The sequence below is a fragment of the Oryx dammah genome, unplaced genomic scaffold, assembly GCF_014754425.2.
Source record: "Oryx dammah isolate SB20612 unplaced genomic scaffold, SCBI_Odam_1.1 HiC_scaffold_12, whole genome shotgun sequence".
In the NCBI taxonomy this organism is placed as follows: Eukaryota; Metazoa; Chordata; class Mammalia; order Artiodactyla; family Bovidae; genus Oryx; species Oryx dammah.
Window position 1 is genome coordinate 7,035,276 of NW_024070196.1, and position 24,735 is coordinate 7,060,010.

At 35.1% G+C, this 24,735-nt stretch overlaps 1 protein-coding gene across 5 annotated transcripts in view; it reads left to right on the top strand.

Annotated features, from left to right (window-relative positions):
• The window catches only part of LRBA (LPS responsive beige-like anchor protein), a 748,625-nt gene that overhangs the window by 195,391 nt on the left and 528,499 nt on the right, over positions 1-24,735 (top strand). For all 5 annotated transcript variants that reach the window (XM_040251453.1, XM_040251452.1, XM_040251455.1 and 2 more), the window contains exons 31-33: positions 3,849-3,979; positions 19,117-19,195; positions 21,192-21,325. In XM_040251453.1, the coding sequence (XP_040107387.1) occupies positions 3,849-3,979; positions 19,117-19,195; positions 21,192-21,325 (344 nt within the window). The remainder of the gene's footprint in view (positions 1-3,848; positions 3,980-19,116; positions 19,196-21,191; positions 21,326-24,735) is intronic.

The following is a 24,735-nucleotide window of genomic DNA, read 5'->3' on the forward strand; positions in this document are numbered from 1 at the left end:
TGACAGTTTAGATTTACACTTTTATACGTGATAAGTATGGTAGCTTAAATATACCCCTGTGTTGAAGATGTTAGTCTTTTACACAGAAAATTTATAATTTATAGTAATAAAAACAGTAAAGGGAGTGAAAATATCATGAAATTTGCCTCCTACTTACTGTCCTTCTAAGTGAATCTTTGTGATTGAATTTTCTTTGTTTTTATGTGGCCCAAAGCTAAAGCATTATATTGTTACTTTCTCAGAGGTGATTTGAAACAAACATTGAATATGGAAATTGATTAATTCTATTTTTCTATTATGTACTAAGGAAATTGCTAAAGAATTCAGTTTTTCTGTTTCTGAGCAGACATGTTTTTGTATTTTAGTAGCCGTCTATGGGGTCGCACAGAGTCGGACATGACTGAAGCGACTTAGCAGCAGCAGCAGCAGCAGTACATATGTATTTTAAATATGTAATTTTAAATCTTGGAAGCCTTTATTCTCATTGCTTATAGATTATAATATAGAATTATGTTTAAATGTTAATGTAATTGTGGTGATGGTTGTACAATTTTTGAATATTCTAAAAATCATTTAATTTTATACTATATATGAATAAATTCTATGGAAGGTGAATTATATCTCAATAAAACTTAAGAAACTGGTTCAAATTAGAGGCCCTTGTTTAGATAAACCAAGAATTGTGGGGCAGTTCTGCCATCTACCTTGACAAATTACTTTTCCTTTTTGAACTTTACTTTTTCACTTTTTTAAATGAAAGTAATAAGTATGTTAGGATTATTTTGTGAATTGAGTAGTAATTCTTGGAATATTATCAGTGCTTAATCTTAGCATTCATTAATGATTTGTTAGGTTTATATGATAGGGTCATGTACTGTATGTATTTATTAAGTTTGTATCATTGGATCATGTGAACACAAAGAATAGTGAGCATCGGCTTGGCTGTCTGGAGACACTTACCCTTTGGGCAAGGTTTTGGAAGGTGAGAAGGAAGATTGCTGGCAAACAGACTGAGCGGAAGGAATCTTGGTAGAGAAATGGCACGTACAAAGGATTGGAGTTGTGAGATAATGTACATGCTTAGCTCAAGAACCATAAGAGCATACTGCAGAAGTCCGTAAGGAATGCTAGTTAAATGTAAATTCGTATAGGAACCCACACTTCAGATGTGTTTGGAATGAGAATGTGTGAAAGATATTGGACAATATTTACTGAACTAAGTTATAGCTGTTATTCATGATTGAAAACATTATTAATGGCACTTGTTTGAAGGAACAGAAATGAGGTCGGGTTCTTTCGTTATCTGTTACTAACTGTGCCATTTTTGATGAATAGAGATTTTGTGTTTTATGGGACATCTGTGGTAAATTTTTCGTTGTTGCTATCTTTTCACCATTTTGTTAAACATGCAGAGAAGTTCAAACCATTGTACAGTGAACATTTAGTGACCTGTCACTGAGATTCTGCAATTAGCCTTTATTTGTTTACTTCATTGTACAGTTCTCCATATAACCATCTCTGTATCCATCAGTCTTATTTTTTTATGCATTTCAAAGTAAGTTGCAGGCATAAGATCACTTCAGTCTTAAACAGTTAAGGCACGTACATCTCTAACCAGAGACCAGTACAGTTTTTTAAGGTAAAATGTACATACTATGATAGGCACAAATCTTAAGTGTGCCGTTTTATGAGTTTTGACAACTTAAACACCCGTGTAACCTAAGTTTCCAGTCAAGTTGTCCTCAGTCTTGAAAGTTCCTTAATGTTCCTTCCTAGCTAGTGCCTGTCCCTCACAGGCAATTATTCTTCTATATTTTTTAAACAACAGATTAATTTTGCCTTTTCTAGAACTTCATGTAGGAAGTTCATGAAGGACTTAAATCCTTACATCCTTAAAGGAAATACAAAGTATGTGTTCTTCCATATAAGGCTTCCTTCACTTAACATAATGCTTTTGAGATTCATACATGTTATGTTAATCAATCAGTAATTTATTTATATTACTATTATTCCATCCTATATGTATACCACCAAATTTTAATTCATTTTTCTGCTTAAAGATTCAGGGCTATTTCCAGATTTTGATTGGTATCAGTAAAGCATTCCTTAATGTTATTGTATCTATTTTTTATGGTCTTAATCGTGAGGAAATTTCTAAGAGTCGAATTGCCGGTACATAGGGTAGGCTTATGGCTTAAATTTCAACTATAGAAAAAATGGTTTCACTTTCCTAAGTACTAAATTCTGTTGCTCCTATCAGTACTTGCCTCTTGTATGAGTAAACCAGCTCTTGCTAGTTGTTTCTTTTGTGAACAAATGTCAGAGTAAATCCTCCATGTTCACCCCTCTCCCATCAAAATAGCTTGCTAGCAAATAAATAGCTACAGATTTTCTTAAACCATAGGCTTGTAAAGTTTTGCCTGTAGCAGGTAATGCACAAAGGACATTTTGTATTGTTTTGTGAGTGTACTACCAGCACACGTGTACACACACACACACACGTGCACACATGCAGAGAGGGGGTCGTCCACTCCCCCTAAAGTCAATAGTCTTCATGTGATATGAGCTACCATGATTTCAGCACAGCATTTTGGATTGAGGGCTCAGGTGGCTGTTGCTTCTATTTTTTAGTGTATAGTTAACATCGGCAGTCACCCTTATAATGAGGTGCCACCAGCTACCCCCAAATATATTGAATACGCCATGCCTTGCGCAAGAGAACTTGATTTAATTGGCGACAGTGTTTGCTGTCACATGATAGGCACTGAAGTAAAACAGAACCTATTTCACTCTGTGTTATCTCTTTCTGATGTAACAATGCAAACAAAATGTATTTTTAAAGTATTGGAATTACATAATTTTCACTTCTGAATGCATTTATTGGGATCAAGTATCTAAGTAACTTTATTTCAAAATGGAATAAAGCTGTTAAGGGAATACTTGAAGCTTGCAGTTAGAATATTGTCAACAAAAGATGTGATTAAATAAATTGAATGTTGAAGACTTTAGGCTTATGGTTAACACCAGGTAATTAAAAGTAAGCACTGCTGTGGGAGTGCATTATATATCAGCTGTCCTCTTTACCTCATTAACTGGGTTTTTGCATGTTTATGGAGCTAACTTCAATTAAAAGTGCCTTTTACGTTATGCCTAATAAGGTCTTTTAGTTACTATTTTGGCATAAAGTATTACCCTTTAATTGAAATTGGTATATCATAAATACCTGTGTTTAAATACTACAGAGATGAACAAATTTGATTAGTTGATATTTTTATATCTAGCTTTTATGTGTATGCATTGTTTTTTCTTTGTAATATTATCACAAGATAGTTTTTGAGGGTTGAAAAGTAAAAGTTTGACTGTGTACACGTTTAAAAATTGTTAATGTCTGCATTTTCTTACTTTATAAGATTTCTAAGGTTTTATCATTTCAACTTACTGGTGCTTTAAGATTCTTGTAGAAATCTGTTGAGTTTTCTGCTTCACTTCTGAGGTTAAGAAAAAGTTACTTCTCCACACAAATGCCATATTTCCTTTTTGTATATACCTTTGGTTATATTTTAAGTTGGATAATTAAAGATTTTAAATTTAAAGAATATAGTAAATATAAGTTTAAATGTTAACATGTATTATTATATTTTCATAGACCATTATCTTGATTCTGAAAAGTAAAGAATAAATTAATGTGAATACCATTGAAGTGATTTCTTATTGACAATATTTTCTAAATTGTACATCAAAATAGAGATATATGGTAGAAAGAAGTGGGTTTCCTGTTTTCTGTTTTGAAGTTTATGTAATTGTGTGATCTTCTATATTTTGAAAGATATTTATTTTCTTTATTACAGAAGTGTCATCGTTGCAACAAAAAAATCAGCAGTTTTACCCTCCACACTTACAGGTACACCTCCCAATGCTGTTAGTGTGGTTTCTTCAGTAGATTCCGCTCAAGCCTCAGATGTGGGGGGAGAATCACCTGGTGAGTTTGTTACCAGTGATTACAACAAAAAAGTTCTTAATCTCATTTTAGCAAAGTTTAGGATTGTTGATTAAGTAAAAAGTTTTGTAAGGCATGTTTTAAATGATTATGCTTTTGTATTGTTGATTATTTAGTAATTTTCTGAATAAATTTGAGTAATATGAAATAAATTAAATCAAGGATTTCAGTACTTTTCCCACTTAAACATAGTAGTGTGTGACGAATTGGATGCCGCTATTTGTCTGGATGAATGAATGAGAGATCTATTAAAACACTTTTTTCCTCTCCCTGCTCTTGAGATGTATATAGATAGTGGTTAGTATGAGAAAGTTTTGGTGAAATTTGGTCTTTGAGTCTGGTTGTCAATTGCCACCTGTTCATGTGGTATCCAGTGCTTTGCTCTCTCTTGCATAGTGTCTGAGTTAGGTACTTGGGAGGGGAATGCTGCCCTCGAGTCGTCATTCAGGTGTTAGTCTTCAGGTGTTCAGTAACTCTTACTGCAGTTTGATTTTTGTCCCAGCTCTCTTTCTATATTCCTTCCAAAGTCTTGGGTGCAAGACCTTAAATCCTAGCAGTTTTTTAGAAACTTAGTGATAATACTGGGTGAACTTGGAGACTCTGTGATATTAAAAGGACCAAGTTATTGAGTAGGAAATGGCAACCCACTCCGGTATTGTTGCCTGGAAAAGTCTATGGACAGAGGAGCCTGGCAGGCTACAGTCCATGGGTAGCAAGGAGTCAACGCAAATGAGCATCTCAGCACAAACAAACAAGGGCCCACCGTAATCCCAGCTGATCTCATCTCAAAATCCACAATCACAGGTACAAAGATTGTTTTTGTAAATAAAGTCCTCTTTGTAGGTTCTAGGGTTTACAACTTGGGCATACCTTTGGGGCTGCTATTAAACCTGCTGCAGTCTATAAGAAAAAAAAGACCAAGTTAAAACAAGGGGGATATTATTTTATATAAACAGTATTTTTCTTTGTTGTGCTATTTCATTTAAAAAAAAAACCCTAAACTAAAAAACTAGAAAAAAATTAATCCCCCAAAGGATTTATTCTTTCTTGTTACTCTAGGATGAGATTAATGAAAAATAGAAGGAATTTTAAAAAAATGAGTAGGTGGGCTGTATTAAAATCAGAAATACTGTTTTCTCCTCATCTTTTGGGACATTTCAGGCCTCCTATCCACTGTTCTACTTTTGTTTGGTAAACAAGTATATTTCAGAGAGTTTTGCTTCGAACTTGATATTTCTACTAACCAATTGTCAGGGACATTTTATTTTCCTTTCTGTGTACTACATAGCACGTGTTCTAGAAACAAAGACTAGGATTGTTTATTTATCGTCCCTGTTTTTTTTTTCCCCCCTTTCATTGTAATTATTTTACTTGTGTCAACAGAAACATTTTTTCAAAATTTTAAATGTGATTAATTCTTTACAACTTTCTTAGTGTTGAGTGATAGTAGAAAATGCTCACAGTAGGTTAAATAAAATATTACATGCAATGCTTTACATGCTGTGTAATAGTAAATATTTGAAGTATGTATATATTTTTTTATATATGAAAAGCAAGGAAATGTACACTGAAGTTACATGATTTTTCCCATGAATTACTGGAAATTTTGATTTTTGAAAATTTTAATTTTAGTATATTTTCCAAAAATTTATCAGTAATCTTATATTATTTGGGAGCTTCCCTGGTGGCTTAGAGGGTAAAGTGTCCACCTACAATGCGAGAGACCCTGGTTCAATCCCTGAGTCCGGGAGAACCCCTGGAGAAGGCAATGGCAACCACTCCGGTACTCTTGCCTGGAAAATCCCATGGATGGAGGACCCTGGGAGGCTCAGTCCATGGGGTCACAAAGAGTCAGACACAACTGAGCGACTTCACTTCACATATTATTTTTATACTTAGGAAAAATAGTTGAAGAAAAATATTTACAAGGAAACTAAAAGCTGCAATGGTAGTAGACAGCCTTGTGCTGTCTCATTTTTTGTTTTATTAAAACATTTAAGCAAAGTAATAGACCTTATTTTTTAGATGTTTTAGGCTATAGGAATGGAAGGTAGAGAGTTCTCATATTATACCTTCTTAGTTTTACCCCCTCTTCATTCCCGTGTCATTAATATCTTGCAGTAGTATTGTATATGTATATATTTTTTCATCACTCATTGTCTTAGTGAGAAACTATAAAGGAAAATAAGTATAGTACTCTAGTAGAATTTCCTTCTTCTTTATTGTTCCATTATACTCTGATGTGTTTTTTTTTTTTTTTTTTAAATTTTGGAGAAGAAGCAATTTGGTGATCTGTTTTGGACTGGTTATGTACATTTCTGTTCTTTAACCTCTATCGAAAGGCCTTAAAAAGAGTCAACTGTGATTTTTCTAGACCAGCCCCCTGTTGGGAAAAAGGCAGATGTTACTAACATCTATGAAACTTTCTGCCATCTTTTAAATTCAGTAATATTAATTTCTGGTAACTTCCTAGACCATATGTAGTAAGTTCATTATTTTCATCTTATTTTGAATACAGTGCCCTTTAATTTTAGTTTATGGGACAAATTAAATAGGATCTGAGTTTTAAAAATTTGTGCAGTCTTTGTCTGACTTATTTCAATAAAGACAGAAAAAGTGTTAAATAAAAAAATAAATAACAGTGATACAAGGGAAAGAAAAAAATTCCTGCAGTCTTCAGAAGAGATAAATAGAAAGCAAGCTGATATATGGGTAATATTTAATATAAATAGAAAAAGGCTGAGTTATGGGTAATATTTGACAGAAAGGGGGCTCCCCAGGTGGTACAAGTGGTAAAGAATCCACCTGCCTGTGACCCCTGAGGCAGGAAGATCTCCTGGTGTAGGAAATGGCAACCCACTCCAGTATTCTTGCCTGGGAAATCCCATGGACAGAGCAGTATGGTGTGCTATAGTCAGTGGGGTTGCAAGGTGAGAACACACACGCTGGTTTGCTATTTAATATAAAACAGTATGATGAGTTTTTTTCTGAAGCCATTTTCCAGTAATCATTATAATGTAAAATACTCACCCTGAAGAACCATATGCAGAATAACAGAATAATTTTCCATCTTGAAGACTGTTAACAATTGTTGGATGTTGCTCTTGTTCAGTTGCTAAATTGTGTTTGACTCTGTGCAACCCCATGGACTACAAGCTTCCCTGTTCTTCACCATCTCCCAGAGTTTGCTCAGACTCATGTTCATTGACTTGGTGATGCCATCTGACCATGTCATCCTCTGTGGCCCCCTTCTCATCCTGCCCTCAGTATCTCCCAGCATCAAGGATGTTTTCCAGTGACTTGGATCTTCACATCTGGTGGCCAAAGTATTGGAGCTTCAGTATCAATCCTTTGAAGAAATATTTAGGGTTGATTTCCTTTACAATTGACCGACTTGACTTTTGTGCAGTCCAGGGGACTCTAAAGAGTCTTCACCAGCACCACAGTTAGCATCAATTCTTCAGTGCTCAATCTTCTTCATGGTCCAGCTCTCACATCCATACATGACTACTGGGAAAACCATAGCTTTGACTGTATGGGCCTTTGTTGGCAGATAGCTGTTTCTGCTTTTTCATATGCTGTCTTGAGTTTGTCATAACTTTTCCTTCCAAGGAGCAAGGGTCTTTTAATTTCATGGGTGCAGTCACCGTCCACAGTGATTTTGGAGCCCAAGAAAATAAAACCTGCCACTGCTTTCCACTTTTCCCCCTTCTATTTGTCTTAAAGTGATGGAAACGGATGTCATGGTCTTTTGAGTGTTGAGTTTTAAGCCAGCTTTTTCACTCTCCTCTTTCATCCTCATCACGAGGCTCTTTAGTTCCTCTTCACTTTCTGCCATTAGGGTGGTATCATCTGGATATATTTGAGGTTATTATTTCTCCCAGAGGTCTTGATTCCAACTTGTACTTCATCTGTCCTGGTATTCCACATGATGTACTCTGCACAGAAGTTAAATAAATAAATACTTAGGGTGACAAAATGTAGCCTTGATGTACTCCTTCCCCAATTTTGAACCAGTCTGTTGTTCCATGTTCATTTCTAACTGTTACTTCTTGACTTTCATACAGATTTTTCAGCAAACAGTTAAGGCAGTCTGATGTCCCCATCTCTTTAAGAATTTTCCAGTTTGTTGTGATCCACACAGTCAAAGGCTTTAGTTAGTGAAGCACTCTGCAACCAGGTGATAATTTACCAGTTTCCCCCGGCTTATTTAAATGTTGTATAGTTTATGGTGGTAGTATTTCCCAAATAGTTCCCACTGTCTTCCATTTGGGAGTAGAATTTCTAGTAGTTTCCTTTTTCCCTCTAGCTCCTATTATTTAAAAAATTAATTCATTCTAAGTCGTTGTAAGTTGTTTTTATTGATGGTGGACTTTAGTTCTGTCACTTGTTTTGATATCTTTTTCCTCTTCCTTTGTCGCTAGGCTCATGTTGTCACTTATATGGTATCTTGACTTTAGTTTGTTGCTTCTATTCCATTCCATTGATTGCTGCCGTGAACATTATTGCTTTGATAAGAAATCCTGTTTCTGACTCTCCTCAGTCAGTTCAGTTCAGTTGTTCAGTCGTGTCCGACTCTTTGCGACCCCATGAATCGCAGAGGCCTGCCTGTCCATCAGCAACTCCCGGAGTTCACCCATCGAGTCTGTGATGCCATCCAGCATCTCATCCTCTGTCGTCCCCTTCTCCTCCTGCCCCCAATCCCTTCCAGCTACAGCCCTGCCTTTCATGCTTTTGCCTACCGTACTTCCCTTGTAGTCTGTTCTCTTTTCACCTGGAATCCAATCAAATAAAGAGATATTTCTGCTGTTAATAATTTTAGTTGATAGATTTTTTTGTTTTTGTTCTTTGGTAGATCTCTGGATTTAAGTTATTAGCCATTAAAAAGTAGGCTATATATAGTACATTGAATCTTATTATCCTTCTGATTCAAACAGGATTTGGGGAAAATGATTTGTGGATGAATTGATTGTTATTGTGATTACGTGCTGGGCTGGGCAGTTTATTCTTATAAATCTGAGCAAGTTAGATATTAGTCTTGGGTTTGATCATGGATTATTTTCTTTATTTGAAAGTATAGTTAATATCTGTCCCTGTAGACAATAAACCTTTGTGCCGTGGGATGACTTCAGTTCTGAATTTTATAGTGAATCAGTAACAAAAAATGAACTGTTCATATTCAATAATAGTTGTTGGTAAATAAAAATATGCTTGATAGTAGATTAGCAAAAATGGAAGTTTACTTGGAAGAAATCACGGGACTAGAAAACATAAAACATGAGTTTTGTACCAGAAAAGTTTAAACTATTTGGAAATTTTGATATCAAAATGTGATTGCTGTGTTTTATGTGTGGCACAATTAAAGAGAAACTAGGACTGGATCCCAGAAAAAGAACTGGAGCTTGTCAACTTATGTGAGGTCAGAGGCTTTTCTGTTAAAACATTACCTCCAAAATCATTTTGTGAAAAATAAATTTGTAAATAAATTTTAAAGCAGTGTATGTTATTCAAATGATGATCAATGTTCAAAGTTCAGAGTTTGGTTTGAATAATATTTCTTAGCTCTTGTAGCATTTTATTAGCAAAAACGTTTAATATAATAATGACAGATCTTTCATACTAAGTTGTAAAATATTCATCAGAGAACAAAGTATACCCTTTGTGTATGCATATTTGTTTATAAAGAACACTAAAAGAGAAAATAGAGGTTTTTAGAAATATATCAAAATTTATAGATTTTCAAATTACTTGTTGGTAAAAGTTTAATTGCCCAGACTGCATGTTAAGATGCATTACTCCTTATTCAAATATCCTGTGGTATTTTTCAAATATATGTGATTGCAAAGCTTAAATAAATAAAACAGAATTGAAGTAAGCCCAATGAAAGATCTAAATGAATTGCTCTTAAGTACTTTAAGTGCTGAGTCTTTGCTAATTTGCAAAATTCAATAATCATACCTTTATTAGAATATTAGGCTCTATACTCTTTTTTATCAGAGCCATGCATGTTATTGATATGAATTAGAATGTTTATGTTTAATGTCAAAGGAAAATACTTGGTTCTTCACTTTTATAATGTTTGACCCAAGAGGCTTATCTTTACCTATTTAATAAAAATTTCTTTTATTTAATGAAGAGTTTAAACTGGCATGTAGACTGTCCCTCCTTGAATAGGTCTGGAATGGGTGGGGAGGGAGAGAGGGAGAAAAGGAGAGAGGATGCAGTTGAAAAATACAGTGTTTAGGGATTAAATATTGGCATTTGTTTTAATGAGACTTTATTGCAAAGGACATTATTTATGTAGACCCTTAGGGACCTTGAATAAACAATTGGCTATTCTCTGGATAGATGCTAGACAGATGACGGATTTTCCTTTTTGTTCTTTTGAGTATCTGGAAAAATGTCAGTTTGAAGGAGACAGTTTATCAGTGTAAGGGTAATGAAAAGATAAGTTAGTAGCATTTCACAGGTTGGAAGTAGCTTTTGAATTTACATGTGTGATCACTTGTTGAAAATATTTTTATTGTTAAATTAGTTTAAAACAAATTTGTTGTGAATTTATGATTAATCTGAGCTGAAAAAATACAGAATGTATTTGGAAGTTACATTTTTCTGTCTAGTAGAAATGAAGGACACCTGGTGTGAATTTTGTGTGTTTTTTTCCATAAAACTGTTGCTGATTGATTCATTTATCTTTCTCCATAATGTGTCTTCTTGTGATTTAAAAAGTTTAGTTAAAGAAAATCCCTTTCTGCTATGTGTGAAGTCACTCTGTGGTGTCCGACTCTTTGCGACCCCGTGGACTGTAGCCCGCCAGGATCCTTTCTGCTATAGATCACAATAAAAAAATGTTGGTTTGAAAATTGACATTATTTCTAGGATAGTATCAAGGAATTATTTTTGTTACTTTTTTTTTTTTATCCCTCAATGCTCCTTATCTTTTGCAAATTTTGATATATATTTCAGCTTATTAAAATCAGATTCAGTTTGGACAGTTAAAGCTAATGTTTAAACTACTTTGTGAAGCTTCATACATTTCTTGAGACTTTTTACTTCTATCTCTATTTTTAACTAGATTGAACCTTATTTGTTCCTTTTTGTCAACTTCAGAAAAGCTCAAGAAAAGATGCCAGTTAGTCCTTTTAGAGAAAACGTCCAACATACTCTAAATAAAGATGGTCTTTAAAAACTATCGCTGAAACAGCTCAGAAATATTTCATTAATCACTGGTAGCAGAAATCAGTGGCCAACCATGATTGAATGATCATATTGCTGTCAGGAATCTAGAAAATCCCAGGTATCATTAAGTGAGTGTAATAACAGTGTTTGGTCTTTGAAGTACTTAATGAGTGTTCTGTGAGAATAGAAGGATTGGTCCTGACAGAAATAAATATTTTCAATTTCACTTTATCTTGCCTTCCACTTTGAAATTTTATTTTCAAAATGCAAGACTGGAAATCATTTGGCAGTGAAAATATGGGAATTGATATATATACTTTAAAAACTTAGTATGAAAAAAATGTGTACTTCATTTTAAAATCAATCCTATGCATTAAGACAGATTCTATTCAATTTGTTAGTTTTTTATGTAATGATAGTTAGCTCTCTCTTGAGCAGGGTGGGGAGTATGGCAAGAAGGTCAGCAAGAAACTAGAATCTTAATAAAAAGAAAAATCAACTCTAATTATCAATGGAAAAGGAAGAAAATGTGTTGTGGAGAAGAAAGATTCACTCTGGACAAGTTCATCTTGTAGGATTATGCTCACTCTGAGAGCTAGGCTGGGTAATTATCCAGAGGGTAACTGGGAAGATTGCTGAAGTACCCGCTGTCCAATAAAACAGTCCACATTTCCCAATGCTTCTGTTTGGCTGAGACCTGTAATCAGAACTGCTGATTATTGATCACATTCTGCCTAAAGAGCAATCATGTTTCTCAGAAGGTCAAGTTATCCCAGATCTTTACTATTTCTTAATTAGTTAATCTACAAAACCCCTGATTAGAGCCTGGCTTTGTTTACCTATACCCAGAATTAACTTGGCCTTAGTTGAGTGAGCAAGCTGAATCAAAGTGCCTGGATAAATTGAAGTAATCCAGGAAATCTTGGGAATGGTGTGAGGCAGTGACAGGCTATGGAGTACAGTGGCGAGATTTACCAAATGTTTATGGCTCTTTGTTTTTTATACCAATCTGATAAATGAAACTGTTGGCAATCCACTTTTTATAGCAGTGAAATCTGGGATTGGGTTCTAGATTTTTCAAAAGAATTTACCTTTCATCTTAAGTTTGTATGGGGAAATTTGTAAAGGTACTTCATTTTATAAGCTTCATCTCATTTATTTACCTGTGCTTAATGGCAACCCACTCCAGTACTCTTTCCTGGAAAATCCCATGGATGGAGGAGCCTGGTAGGCTACACAGTCCATTGGGGTCTCAAAGAGTCGGACACGACTGAGCGACTTCACTTCACTTCACTTCAGTGTCACATGAATAATCATTGAAAAATTTGGGTGTCTTTTCAGCCTCAAGTACAGACTAAAGGGAAACATGATAACTTCCTTTCAATATTTTAAAGGTGGTCCTAGAATAGGAGAGTAGGAAGGGAAACTCACTCATTGTATGTTTACGGTGGTATAGGTTCTAAGTACTTTATTTTATTATTATTATTATTTTACTTTTTATTTTTACTTTATTTTGCTTTACAATACTGTATTGGTTTTGCCATGGTTCTAAGTACTTTAATCCTTGAAATAATTCTGTGACGTGAGTATCCCTGTTAATTTTTTTAGATGAGGTAAGTGAAGCACAGAGAGCCTAAGTAACTTTGCCCAAGGTCACACAGTAAGTGACAGAATCCTTTCTGTTTTCCCTAAACATTTAGTCTATAACCTCTTAAGGGTAGTTGTTATCAAACAAACTGAGCTTATATTGATAGAACCAGGGTTCAATTTGAAAATGCTTTAGTTGTGGGTGGCTGACAAGTGGAATCATAAAGAACAAGATTCCAATAAAAATACTCAAAAGATCAGAACAGTCAATTATGTTTCCTGTTAATTGGGAAAAATATATTCAATTTTATTAATAATCAAAGAAGTGGAAATTACTTTTTCTTTCTTTAGGGCAATTTGACAGTGTGTGAAAGTGAGAATCACTCAGTTGTGTCCAACTCTTTGCAACCCCTTGGACTGTAGCCTTCAAGGCTCTTCTGTCCATGGAATTCTTCAGGCAAGAATACTGGAGAAGGTAGCCTATCCCTTTCTCCAGGGGATCTTCCTGACCCAGGGATCAAATGGGGGTCTTCTGCTTTATAGGTGGATTCTTCACCAGCTGAACTACCAGGGAAGCCAGTGTGTATCAACAATTAAACTTTGGGCTTATTGACTTTAGGAAGTTACTTCAAGGATATAAAGGAGTGCATATAAATTTATATAAGCATATACAAAACATTGTTTATTGTAAAATATTGGGAGCAACCAAATGAGTGTCCCTGAATTTGAGTTGATCTGATATTTCCTCTTGATTAAAATCATTATATTTTTCTGCTAGGACTGTTCTGGGACAGAGAAGGAAAGAATATAATCATATGGTGCACAATTTTGATTTGTTAAAATGCTTGACAGTGACCACTTTGATCACTTGATTAAAGTATAGCTGCCAGGTTTCTATATTGTAGAGTTGTAATTAATAAGTCTTTTGTCTTATATAATGTCTTTTGTCTAATATATCTTTTGTCAAGATCTACTTCGAAGTTCTTTAAAGGCTCTGGTTTCCAGATTGTTAATTTGATCAACAGTCAGTTTTATCAGCATGGCTTCCTGTTTTATTGGATGTGTTACAATCAGTTCCTGGTATTCTCATGCTCAGGTTGTCTTCATCTTGGTAGGTGTGAGTCCCTTTAAGCTGGCCCCTTTGCCACTGTGACATATCCTGTCATTCCTTGGACATTTCCTTGCCTTCTGAAAAACAAAAGTAGATGTTTCGAGTTCATTTTGTGCTTTTCTTCCACAGATACTAAATCAACTGTTTCTGGTTTGTCTATAGAGTGGGGTATAGTACTTAGAAGCCAGGGCACATACAATTAGGTGTTAGATCCTCTCAGGTCCTATCAGTGGTCAGGTTAGGGACTGTACTATATCGATATGTATGTTAATGAGAGTATATGTTTTATATACAGGCATACCTTGGAGACCACTGCAATAAAGTGACTATCACAAAGTGAGTCACATGAATTTTTTGTTCCCCAGTGCACATAAAAGTTATTTACACTATCCTATAGCATTATGTCTAAAAATACCATGTGTATACCTTAATTCCATCAGCAGATGAATGGATAAGAAAGCTGTGGTACATATACACAATGGAGTATTACTCAGCCATTAAAAAGAATACATTTGAATCAGTTCTAATAAGGTGGATGAAACTGGAGTCGATTATATAGAGTGAAGTAAGCCAGAAAGAAAAACACCAATACAGTATACTAACACATATATATGGAATTTAGAGAGACAGTAACGATAACCCTGAATGTGAGACAGCAAAAGAGACACAGATGTGTAGAACAGTCTTTTGGACTCTGTGGGAGAGGGAGAGGGTAGGATGATTTGTGAGAATGGCATTGGAACATGTATAATATCATATAAAAAATGATTCGCCAGTCTGGGTTCAATGCAGGATACTGGATGCTTGGGGCTGGTGCACTAGGATGACCCAGAGAGATGATATGGGGAGGGAGATGGGAGGGGGGTTCAGAATTGGGAACACGTGTACACCCGTGGCGGATTCATGTTGTATGGCAAAATCAATACAGTATTGTAAAGTAAAATAAAGTAAAATTTTAAAAATAAATAAATAAATAAAAATAACATTATTAAAAATGCTAACCCTAACTGAAGCCTTCAGTCATAATAGTTTTACAATAATAACATCAAAGATCACTGATCACAGATCACCATAATAAATATAATAATAAAAAGAAAAAGTTTGAAATATGAGAATCACCAAAATGTGGATTTTTAGATGTGATGTGAGCAAATATCATTGGAAAAATGGTGTCCATACACTTCCTTGATGCAGAGTTGCTACAGATCTTCAATTTGTAAAAAGCACAATTTGTAAAAGAATGTAGTTATTGTGCTTCACTTTATTGTGGTTTTCAGATATAGTGTGGTTTAAAATATTTCTGAAAAGTAAAAAAAAAAATTTTTTAACAGATTGAAAGTATGTTGTAACTCTGTGATGTCAAATGGATTTTTACACACTGGGAAACCAAAAAATCGGTGTGCCTTGCGTTGTTGTGATATTTACTTTATTGCCGTGGTATGGAATTGAATCCAAATTATCTCCAAGGTATACGTGTCCTCAGATGACATGTTTATATTTTACAACTGTTTCTCCTCTAGTTTATATAAGCTTGAGGTTGTAGATTGTCAAAACAGTGAATTCAGAGAGTTACTGCATTCCTCCTCCTTTAGTCGTTTACCAAGTTACAGACTTGGTTCTGTTGCTTTCCTGATTTTATCCAGTTTTCTCACAATTAGGTCTCAACTTCTAGCTAACTATTTGTTAAGATACCTTAGTAAAATTAATTGATTTAAGAGATGTTATCACGTGGGAGAATGTGCACCTTACCAAGATGAAATAGATTGTTATGGAAAATAATTCTTACTTAGAGATTTCTTAAATTCTGTTTCTTTTAAAATAAGCCCACGATTCCTATCTTTTCTCTGATGACTTTCTCTAAAGTCTGTATCAGTGTCCTCCAATGAAGAGCCTATCAATAAACCTTTGTTTGAATAAATTAATTCAGTGAGGGAGAATGTAGACAATGAGGAAACTTGGGACGTCTCCGGGAAAACGATTTATTAAAGGATTTGAGTTTGTATGTAAGTGTAGAGAACAGAGTCTGGAAGGATATGTTTCCAAACTGTCGCTAGTGGCTGCCTTTGGAAAAGGACTGGGGCTAGGAGGGCTTGTACAGAACATTTCTGAATTTAAAAATCAGGATGTATCCATGCATTGGGTAAAGAAAATAATTGGAAAAAAAGTGATAATTTGAGGTCAGGGTTTTGGAAGTGGGCCTTTCTTCTGAATTAGGTACTGTCAGGAAGCATGGGTAATTCTATGATTTTCAGTTCAGTTCAGTCGCTCAGTCGTGTCCGACTCTTTGCGACCCCATGAATCGCAGCACACCAGGCCGCCCTGTCCATCACCAACTCCCGGAGTTCACTCAGACTCACATCCATCGAGTCAGTGATGCCATCCAGCCATCTCATCCTCTGTCGTCCCCTTCTCCTCCTGACCCCAATCTCTCCCAGCATCAGAGTCTTTTCCAATGAGTCAACTCTTCGCATGAGGTGGCCAGAGTACTGGAGTTTCAGCTTTAGCATCATTCCTTCCAAAGAAATCCCAGGGCTGATCTCCTTCAGAATGGACTGGTTGGATCTCCTTGCAGTCCAAGGGACTCTTCAAGAGTCTTCTCCAACACCACAGTTCAAAAGCATCAATTCTTTGGCGCTCAGCCTTCTTGATTTTAGGTATCCTAATTAAGTCTTATCTAGACTCATGGAAGACTTGATGGAGCCTAAAGCTCTAATTAGTAAAGAAATAACAGTCTTTCATATTAGAATTTGGGATGTTTGACCATCTTTGTTATGTTGTGTTATGGAGTTCATGTTTTGGTCTTTTGGGACATGATTACTGAGTGGTATTTTATGTTGGCTCATCATAGTCATGAAATGGCATTGTTTGATGTTGCTGTTTTATGACATGGTTCATAGTCAACAAAAGAAGACCATGACCTAGTTGTAGGTTCTAAAGCTAGCCCTTAACCACCCCAGGGCCTAGTTGACATTACAGCCAGCTCCCAGATGCCAAAGAGGCTGCTTGTCTACCTTCTCCCCTATTTCTACCATCTTTCTTTGTATATGCTAGATGGAAATGTCTTCTTCTGTTTCTCTCTTATCTGTCTTTCTGTCCACACCACTTTGTCTGCTTTAGGTGTTTCTAGTGTGCCCATGCCTGAAGATTTAAGAATGGATCAAAAGCAGCAGACCTCTGATAGTGCATCCTGATAGATTCCAGAATTCTTCAAGCCTCCCTCCCCTCCTTGTGTGTAAGCTTTGCATCTTTGTTTCCTTTGCGTCACTATGCCTTTCTTGGTCTGTCCCTGTATAGAATTGTGATGGGATTTCAGTCTGCTCTAATACTAACTTGGCGTCCTTTGAAGACCTTGTTTTTAGAAATGGAAGTTTCGCTTCCTGGACTGCCAGTGCGTCTCCTGCATGCATCCCCTCCATGTTAGCAGACCCTCCCAGCTGAGTCCCAGTGACTCTTGTGACCCTTGTGTTGGAGAGAGGCATTTAACACTGTGTTTGTCCTCTCTTTTCTTCTTTCACCCTATTGTCAATCTTAGAATATGACCTTTCTGTTTCTTCAGGTCTTCCTCCTAGCTTAAATGTGTTTCTGTCTCATATATTCTGATTCTTAAATGGGAACTTTATTTTTCCCCTGCTTTTGTGAACTTTTTGGAACTCTTCAAGCCTCAGTAAATTATCATCCAAATTAGTCTTCTGGACTTTTTCAAAAATTCCTATATTGTGTGTTGTCCATTCTTTGACTCTGTCAGAGTTAATTTCCTAGTATTTATTTTTCTCTTTCCAAGTAAGATTTATAAGCACAGTTATTTTTGGAAAACATAAGTTAGCTCTGTATAGGGCAGGATAGTGTGAACAGTTTGTACTCTAAGAGGGTGAGTTGGCCATTGAACAATACAGATAAACAAAAATAAGGATATCTGGGAGTGTTCATTGGAGAGCAAAATTAGATCACACGATGGGAATTAATTTTATATAGTAGTTTGAACAAAGATAGGGACATAAAATTATAGGAAATGGAGAAGGAATTGTATACCATATGGGAAGAATGACCTACTAAAATCTGGGAGATGGTTTGATTAAGGGAACGATTTTTGTAATTATAAATTGAGAAACTTCTATTGTGTTACTTTATCTAGGTGTTTGAGAGAAATGTATGAAAAAGATGAGATCTCTGCTTTCAAAAATATTAGTATACGAGGGAGAAGGACATTTAAAAAATCAGTTGAAATATAGTATGACAAATACAACATCAGGTTATGTCCTAATTACAGTGAGGACGCCCTGGAGGGAGTGTATGTTCTGCTTGCATCACTTAAGAAAGACTTCTCAGTTGATCATTGCATAACGTTTGCTGAACTTGACTCAGAAGTGTTTAAAGTATTGAGCAGAAGTTATTTAGTGACTGCATAGAGACAGTTGTCATGGTAATGAGGCATACTTATTTAAGCTAAATTTGGAATTAGTGGTTTCTCCTTTTTGCTTCAGTTTTAAGAAGTTTCTACTTGTGTATGTCCTTTGCTATTTGATCTTGAACTGAATGAATCATGATCCCCAATTGAGTGATTCAGAATTTTCTATTACTTCTTCAGCTGATGGTTGCAAAGACTCCTTTATGTGAGAATTATATATTAAATGATTCAAGAAAAACCTTGTTAATTGGCAGATTTTAATGTTATCCAAATTATGTTGTTGTTTAGTCTATAAGTCATGTCTAATTCTCTTATAACACCATGGATTGTAGCCTGCCAGGATCCTTTGTCCATGGGATTTCCCAGGCAAGAATACTGGAGAGTGTTGCTGTTTCCTTCTCCAAGGGATCTTCCCTACCCAGGGATCAAACCCACATCTCCTGCATTGTAGGCAGATTCTTTACCAATGAGCCGCGAGGGAAACCCCATCAAATTATAATAGGCATTAAAAATGTATGGGTGTGTGCATGCCCAGTCATGTTGGACTCTTTGCGACCCGATGGACTGTAGCCCTCCAGACTCATTTGACTATGTGATTTTCCAGGCAAGAATACTGGAATGGGTTCCCATTTCCTACTCCAGGGGATCTTCCTGATGCAGGGATTGAACCCGCATCTCTTGTGTCTCCTGCATTGGCAGGCAGCATCTTTACTAACTGTGCTATCTGGCAAAATGCACCTGGAAAAATGCAATATCATATGTTTTGTGATTTGGTATCAAGATACCTTTTTTATTTGAACTCTTGTTCATCCCATAAATGGTTATTTTCTCTTATAGGTGGTAGATCATCTAATGCAAAATTACCTGCAGTTCCAACAGTTGGTTCAGTTCCACAAGACCAAGTTTCAAATATGAGGTATTCAAGCTATTAATTTGGACATTTGTGATTTATTCCTTTTGATAACTCTTAAAATATCTAGCTATAATTTTTTTTAATTTCCTTTTTTTAAAAAATGATGTTTAGCGGCTTGGGAATATTTTAGAAGTTCTTCCTGAAAGAAGATGAGGTGTAAAAGATTCCTGAGAATTAGCTATTTGGGGTCAATAAATGCTGAATGGATAACAAATATTTAATTTCACAGATAGTAACTAATGGCTTACGTTTCATATGATTGTAGATTGAACATTTGGAATTCATTGTTCTTCTTCCCTAGAAATGCTGAAATGTTTATGTTGATATTGAATTATAGGTAGATTTGTACTGTCTGTTATCTTGACTAGTTAGGAATATGTGTTTCAAGTTCTAATTTAGAAGGCTGTGAATATATTTCACCACTAGAGCCTTTGTGGCTAGAGTCCCTGATGTATGCCTTACCACAGTTGGAAAATGCATAGCATTTTACAAATAAAGGTACTTGGGTGCTACAAGTGTAGGCTCATAGTTGTGATATCATCCAGGGATAAGAGCCTCCATGAAATCAATAGAGAGAAATAGTATTATGTGGAACACCTGGGAAGAGGTGGTTGTTGACCACAGAAGTTTGTAGCAGCTTACCTGTTGATAATTTCAGTAGCGTCTCTTGTTACCAGTATAAATAGGAAGTACTCTTTGTAGGAACAGTAAATAAGTAGTGACTATTTGTATACATGTTTGGTTCATAAGTTAGAAAGTGAAATTCCTGAAATGCAGGGGATTTTTTTTTTTAAACTCATTCAGTTCAGTCACTCAGTCGTGTCTGACTCTTTGCGACCCCATGAACCGCAGCACGCCAGGCTTCCCTGTCCATCACCAACTCCCGGAGTTCACCGAAACTCATGTCCATTGAGTCGGTGATGCCATCCAACCATCTCATCCTCTGTCGTCTCCTTCTCCTGCCCTCAATCTTTCCCAGCATCAGGGTCTTTTCAGAAGAGTCAGCTCTTCGCATCAGGTGGCCAAAGTACTGGAGTTTCAGCTTCAACATCAGTCCTTCCAGTGAACACTCAGGACTGATCTCCTTTAGGGTGGAGTGGCTGAATCTCCTTGCAGTCCAAGGGACTCTCAAGAGTCTTCTCCAACACCACAGTTCAAAAGCATCAATTCTTCGGCGCTCAGCTTTCTTTATACTCTCACATCCATACATGACTACTAGAAAAACCATAGCCTTGACTAGCTGGAACTTTGTTGAGAAAGTAATGTCTCTCCTTTTTAATATGCTGTCAATATTGGTCATTTAACTCATTAAATATGTGTATATGTATATAGTTGGATATGGATCCAATCAACTGCAGATTGAAAATGTTGAAAAAAAATTTCTAGAGAGTTCCAAAAAGCCAAACTTGAATTTGCCCACGTTGGCAACTATGTATGTATGTGTATGTGTGGGATATGTATCTATCTGTCTATAGATATGCATAGTCATGGGCAATAGAAAGTTAGATGAAAGACTGATAAAATTCGATAAAAGATTTTCCATAAAGTTCCAGAAAGCAAAACTTGAATTTGCCTCACATTGGCAACTATTTATTTATGTATAAACGCATGTGTGTGCATATATATATATATAAATACACACACACGAATGCATATATATATGCACGGTCATGGTCAATAGAAAATCTGATGGAAGGTTGTTAAATTTTGATAAAGTTTTTTTTGGTTGTCATGGGGCCAAAATCAAGTGCTCTGTACTAGCCAGTTAAGACTTCTAATAAGAGCTGATGTTTGGAATGGTTGTTAGCCAGGTTGTTTGGGAGGACTAGGGGTGGCAATGTACAATAGGATAAAAGTGGCTATTCCAGGCAGAAGGAATGATGTATATAGCAATAATGAGTCATTAGATGATTTTCAGTTTTTCATGTAATGTTACATTTTTTCAGAAACTCACTTAAAAAAAATTGATCAACAATAATTAATAACATCTTTCCATTAGCATTACAGAGAGGCTCGAACATGCTTTGGAAAAGGCAGCTCCTCTTCTGCGAGAGATATTTGTAGATTTTGCACCTTTCCTTTCTCGGACCCTTTTGGGTAGCCATGGACAGGAACTGCTTATAGAAGGAACAAGTAAGTCATTTTTCTTTCTTAACGTATGTATTTAAATTTCAGGGTTTAAAACTGAAATGAATAATAAAAGAGGCATGAGGTTTTATTGTTTTTGGCCTTTGACAAGGCTTCTCATGGAGTCTGTACATATCTTTTAAATAATATGGCATGGCTGATATTCTAATCTGTTCAAGGATTTTTTAATCACTGATTTGAATGAGATTTGTATTCAGCAGGTTTCTTACTGTGTGTTTTGGGGAACAATAAAAGAAAACTTATTGAATGCAAAAAGTAAGAAATGTTTAATACATTAAAATTAACCATGAAAATTGAGAATTCGAGAGACTAATGTTAACAGCAACAAGTGATGTATTTACCTGAGATTTTACCTGAATTTGAGAACTATATAAACAACAGTGTATTGCCACATGTTGTGAAATTGAGGATTGCATTATTAGTCTTTACTAGTGGAGTTCTGTTCTACGAATAAGGAGAAAAAGCAATGGTATTTTCTCTATCTTGCTTGTATCACACCTAGATTACTTGATCTTTTCTAGATAGGGTACTTTGAGATGCTGTCTAGATAGTGTGGAGAAGTAAATTGCTGTGCAGATTGGAAACCATCCATTTTTGGAATGGATGGAGAGGTATTGGGGCTTTTCTTTTCTCTTTTTTAAAGCATGAAGCACTTGTCAGATTAAGTGTTTTCTAATATTCAAGAAGTTAACTCAACCAAGTGAAAGTTGACTTACCCTGAATTTCTCAGACAGTAGAAACCAGTTCAATAGAGTTCAACTTTTCAAACAATCAGATTTATTATTTAAGCTTAACAGACTGACTTCAAAACACCAGTCTTCATTCCCGGAACTAACATTTTTTAAAGGACAAGCTAGAGGACCTTCATCAATGATAATGTCAAGTTGATCTTTTCATTCAAAAGTGTTTGTAGTGTATGTTCACTAAATCTGGCTTGTCTGTATACAGGTTTTATGTTTTATGGATAAGACATGTATTATTGTAAAGCTGAAAAATCATGGGAAAGCACAATTATCTGTACTCTAGTATCTTTAAATATAAACTTACAGCTTTAGTTATCATGACTTTTTGTTGTGTAGTTAGTCACTAGGTTATCTATGGAATTTCTTAAAACTTGTGAATAAAAACCCTTTTTTTATAGTAATAAGGATATAATGATAATGAAAGTTATATATAGGTTAATAGTTCAAGATATCCTTATCTGAGTGTTAACTATGGGATATCAGCACTTTATTTGGCTCTTAAAACATAAGAAATAGTCATTAGCTAATGTAATAATTTCATCATCATCCCTGCTGTAAATATGTATTGGGTTGGTGATGATTGATATCATTTCTGTATAGTCAAGGAGTAGCATTGAATTTATGTGGGGAAAAAAGTTCAGGGTTTAGAACCATTGAACCAAATTTGGGGTAGAAATTTACTCTATCTGCTGAAGGATATAATTATTTAGCCAAGGACTGTTTGACCTAATGAAGTAATAAAATTTGAAAGGAAGTGAATTGATATATTGAAGGAATTCACCCTAATTTGTGCTTCATATATCAAACATTTATTGTATTAAAGTGGTATGATAACTTGTTAATTACATTTCATTTTATAATGCTAAAATGAATGTATTAGTGATAGCCTTTAAGTATAGCAATACATTTTTGCTATTTAGTTGATCTTTGAATTTTATAATAGACTGAGCACAATAGGATCTTCTTAGATACTCAAAAGTATTAAACTTGACAATTCTAGATCCTTAAGGAAAATTTAATTTAGAATCAATTTGCTATTGATAAATTCTGATAATATGATAAAAAGGAAGATGATGTGCTTTTGATCATCTATAAAAAATAACTTGATCATTGCCTACTCACTGGATTGTGTTCATAAAAATAACGAATAAATCTAAGAGTTTTATATAGCAAATATATTTTGAATTGTGAGGAAGCCTTTGGGTGGTAATTTTATGCATTGTAAAACAGAAAAGTTTTGAGGGGGAAGTTGTTGCAGCATAGTTCTGTTGAAAAAGTTTTGAACTAAAAAATGTCAGTAGAAGGGATATCTCTGGTGGTCCAGCAGTTAAGACTCCATGCTTCCACTGCAGAGTTTGATCCCGGGTTGGAGAAGTAAGATCCCACATGCTTCGTGGTGCGGCCATAAAAAAAAAAAAAGGCAGGTACCTTCAGTCCCTGTTAGTCACTAGCTGTGTGACCAGGTACTTGAAACCTTATTTTTATAAATAATTTTAATGAACATTTAAAATATTTACAGAGTATGAGTTGCAATATTTATGAAGTTACTATTGCTGACTACCCAGACCATCTTTGTTTTGCCATAACTGTTATATCCATATCATTTTGTTTTCCTTTAGTCTTTAAAACAACCATAGACATCATGTAATTTCACCTCTAAATAGTTATAATTCATGTAAAAAAGATACTTTCTCACATAATCATAATTGCTTCTCTTACACCTAATAATATTAATAATAATTCTATAATATGCTTTAATACTCAGCCCATGTTCATCTTTATTTAAAGAGATATTTTTATATAATTGATTTTCTTCCAGTTAAGATTAAAAAAATCATTTTTTTCATTTGATATGTCTGTTAAATCCATGCTAATGTCAAATAGTTTCCCAATATTCCTTGGTTTTCATGTGACTGACTTGTTGAAGAAATAGGGTTGGTGGTTCTGCAGAATGTTAACATATTCTGGGACTCCGTGGCTATTCTTGGTGATGTCATTTAACAATTTCTCTAGTCTGTGTGTTTTCTGATGGCTTGAAGTCTAATTAGATGTGATAATTCATGTTATATCATGCCTAGAGTCACATATTTCCTGATTGGCTCAATTTTAGTAGTATTAACCCCCCTTTTCAGGTAGTTATAACCCTTTGTAAGAACTGATATTTTATTGCTTTTATTGTTTTTAAAGAAGTCTTCCGAAAACAAAAAGATGATTACTTGTAAATAAAGTTTGTTCTGACAGTTACCTTAAGTGATTTCATTTGGCACTTTTTATAAATCTAAGGTTCATTATGAGCTTTTTGTGACCTTAATTTTCCTGTATGTTAAAACATTTTGCTAATTATCATTACTCATCAGTTATTTCTAATTATGCTAAGGACTAAAACAATAAAAAAAAAAAAACAAGAATGTTAGAACTGCTTCCAGCATCAGGGTGAACTAGGAAACCAAATCTTGGATCACTCTGTTTTCTTACTATGTTGCCAAAGTATTGCATTGTGTTTTAAGAAGATATAAACTTTTTTTCTCAATTGGATTAAAAGCTGGTATTTGGGGAGGGCAAAAATATCTTAAGTATTACAGTTGTTTTTGACTTTCCAATACACCACAGTACATCTGGGGCTTCCCCTGTGGCTTAGCTGGTAAAGAGGCC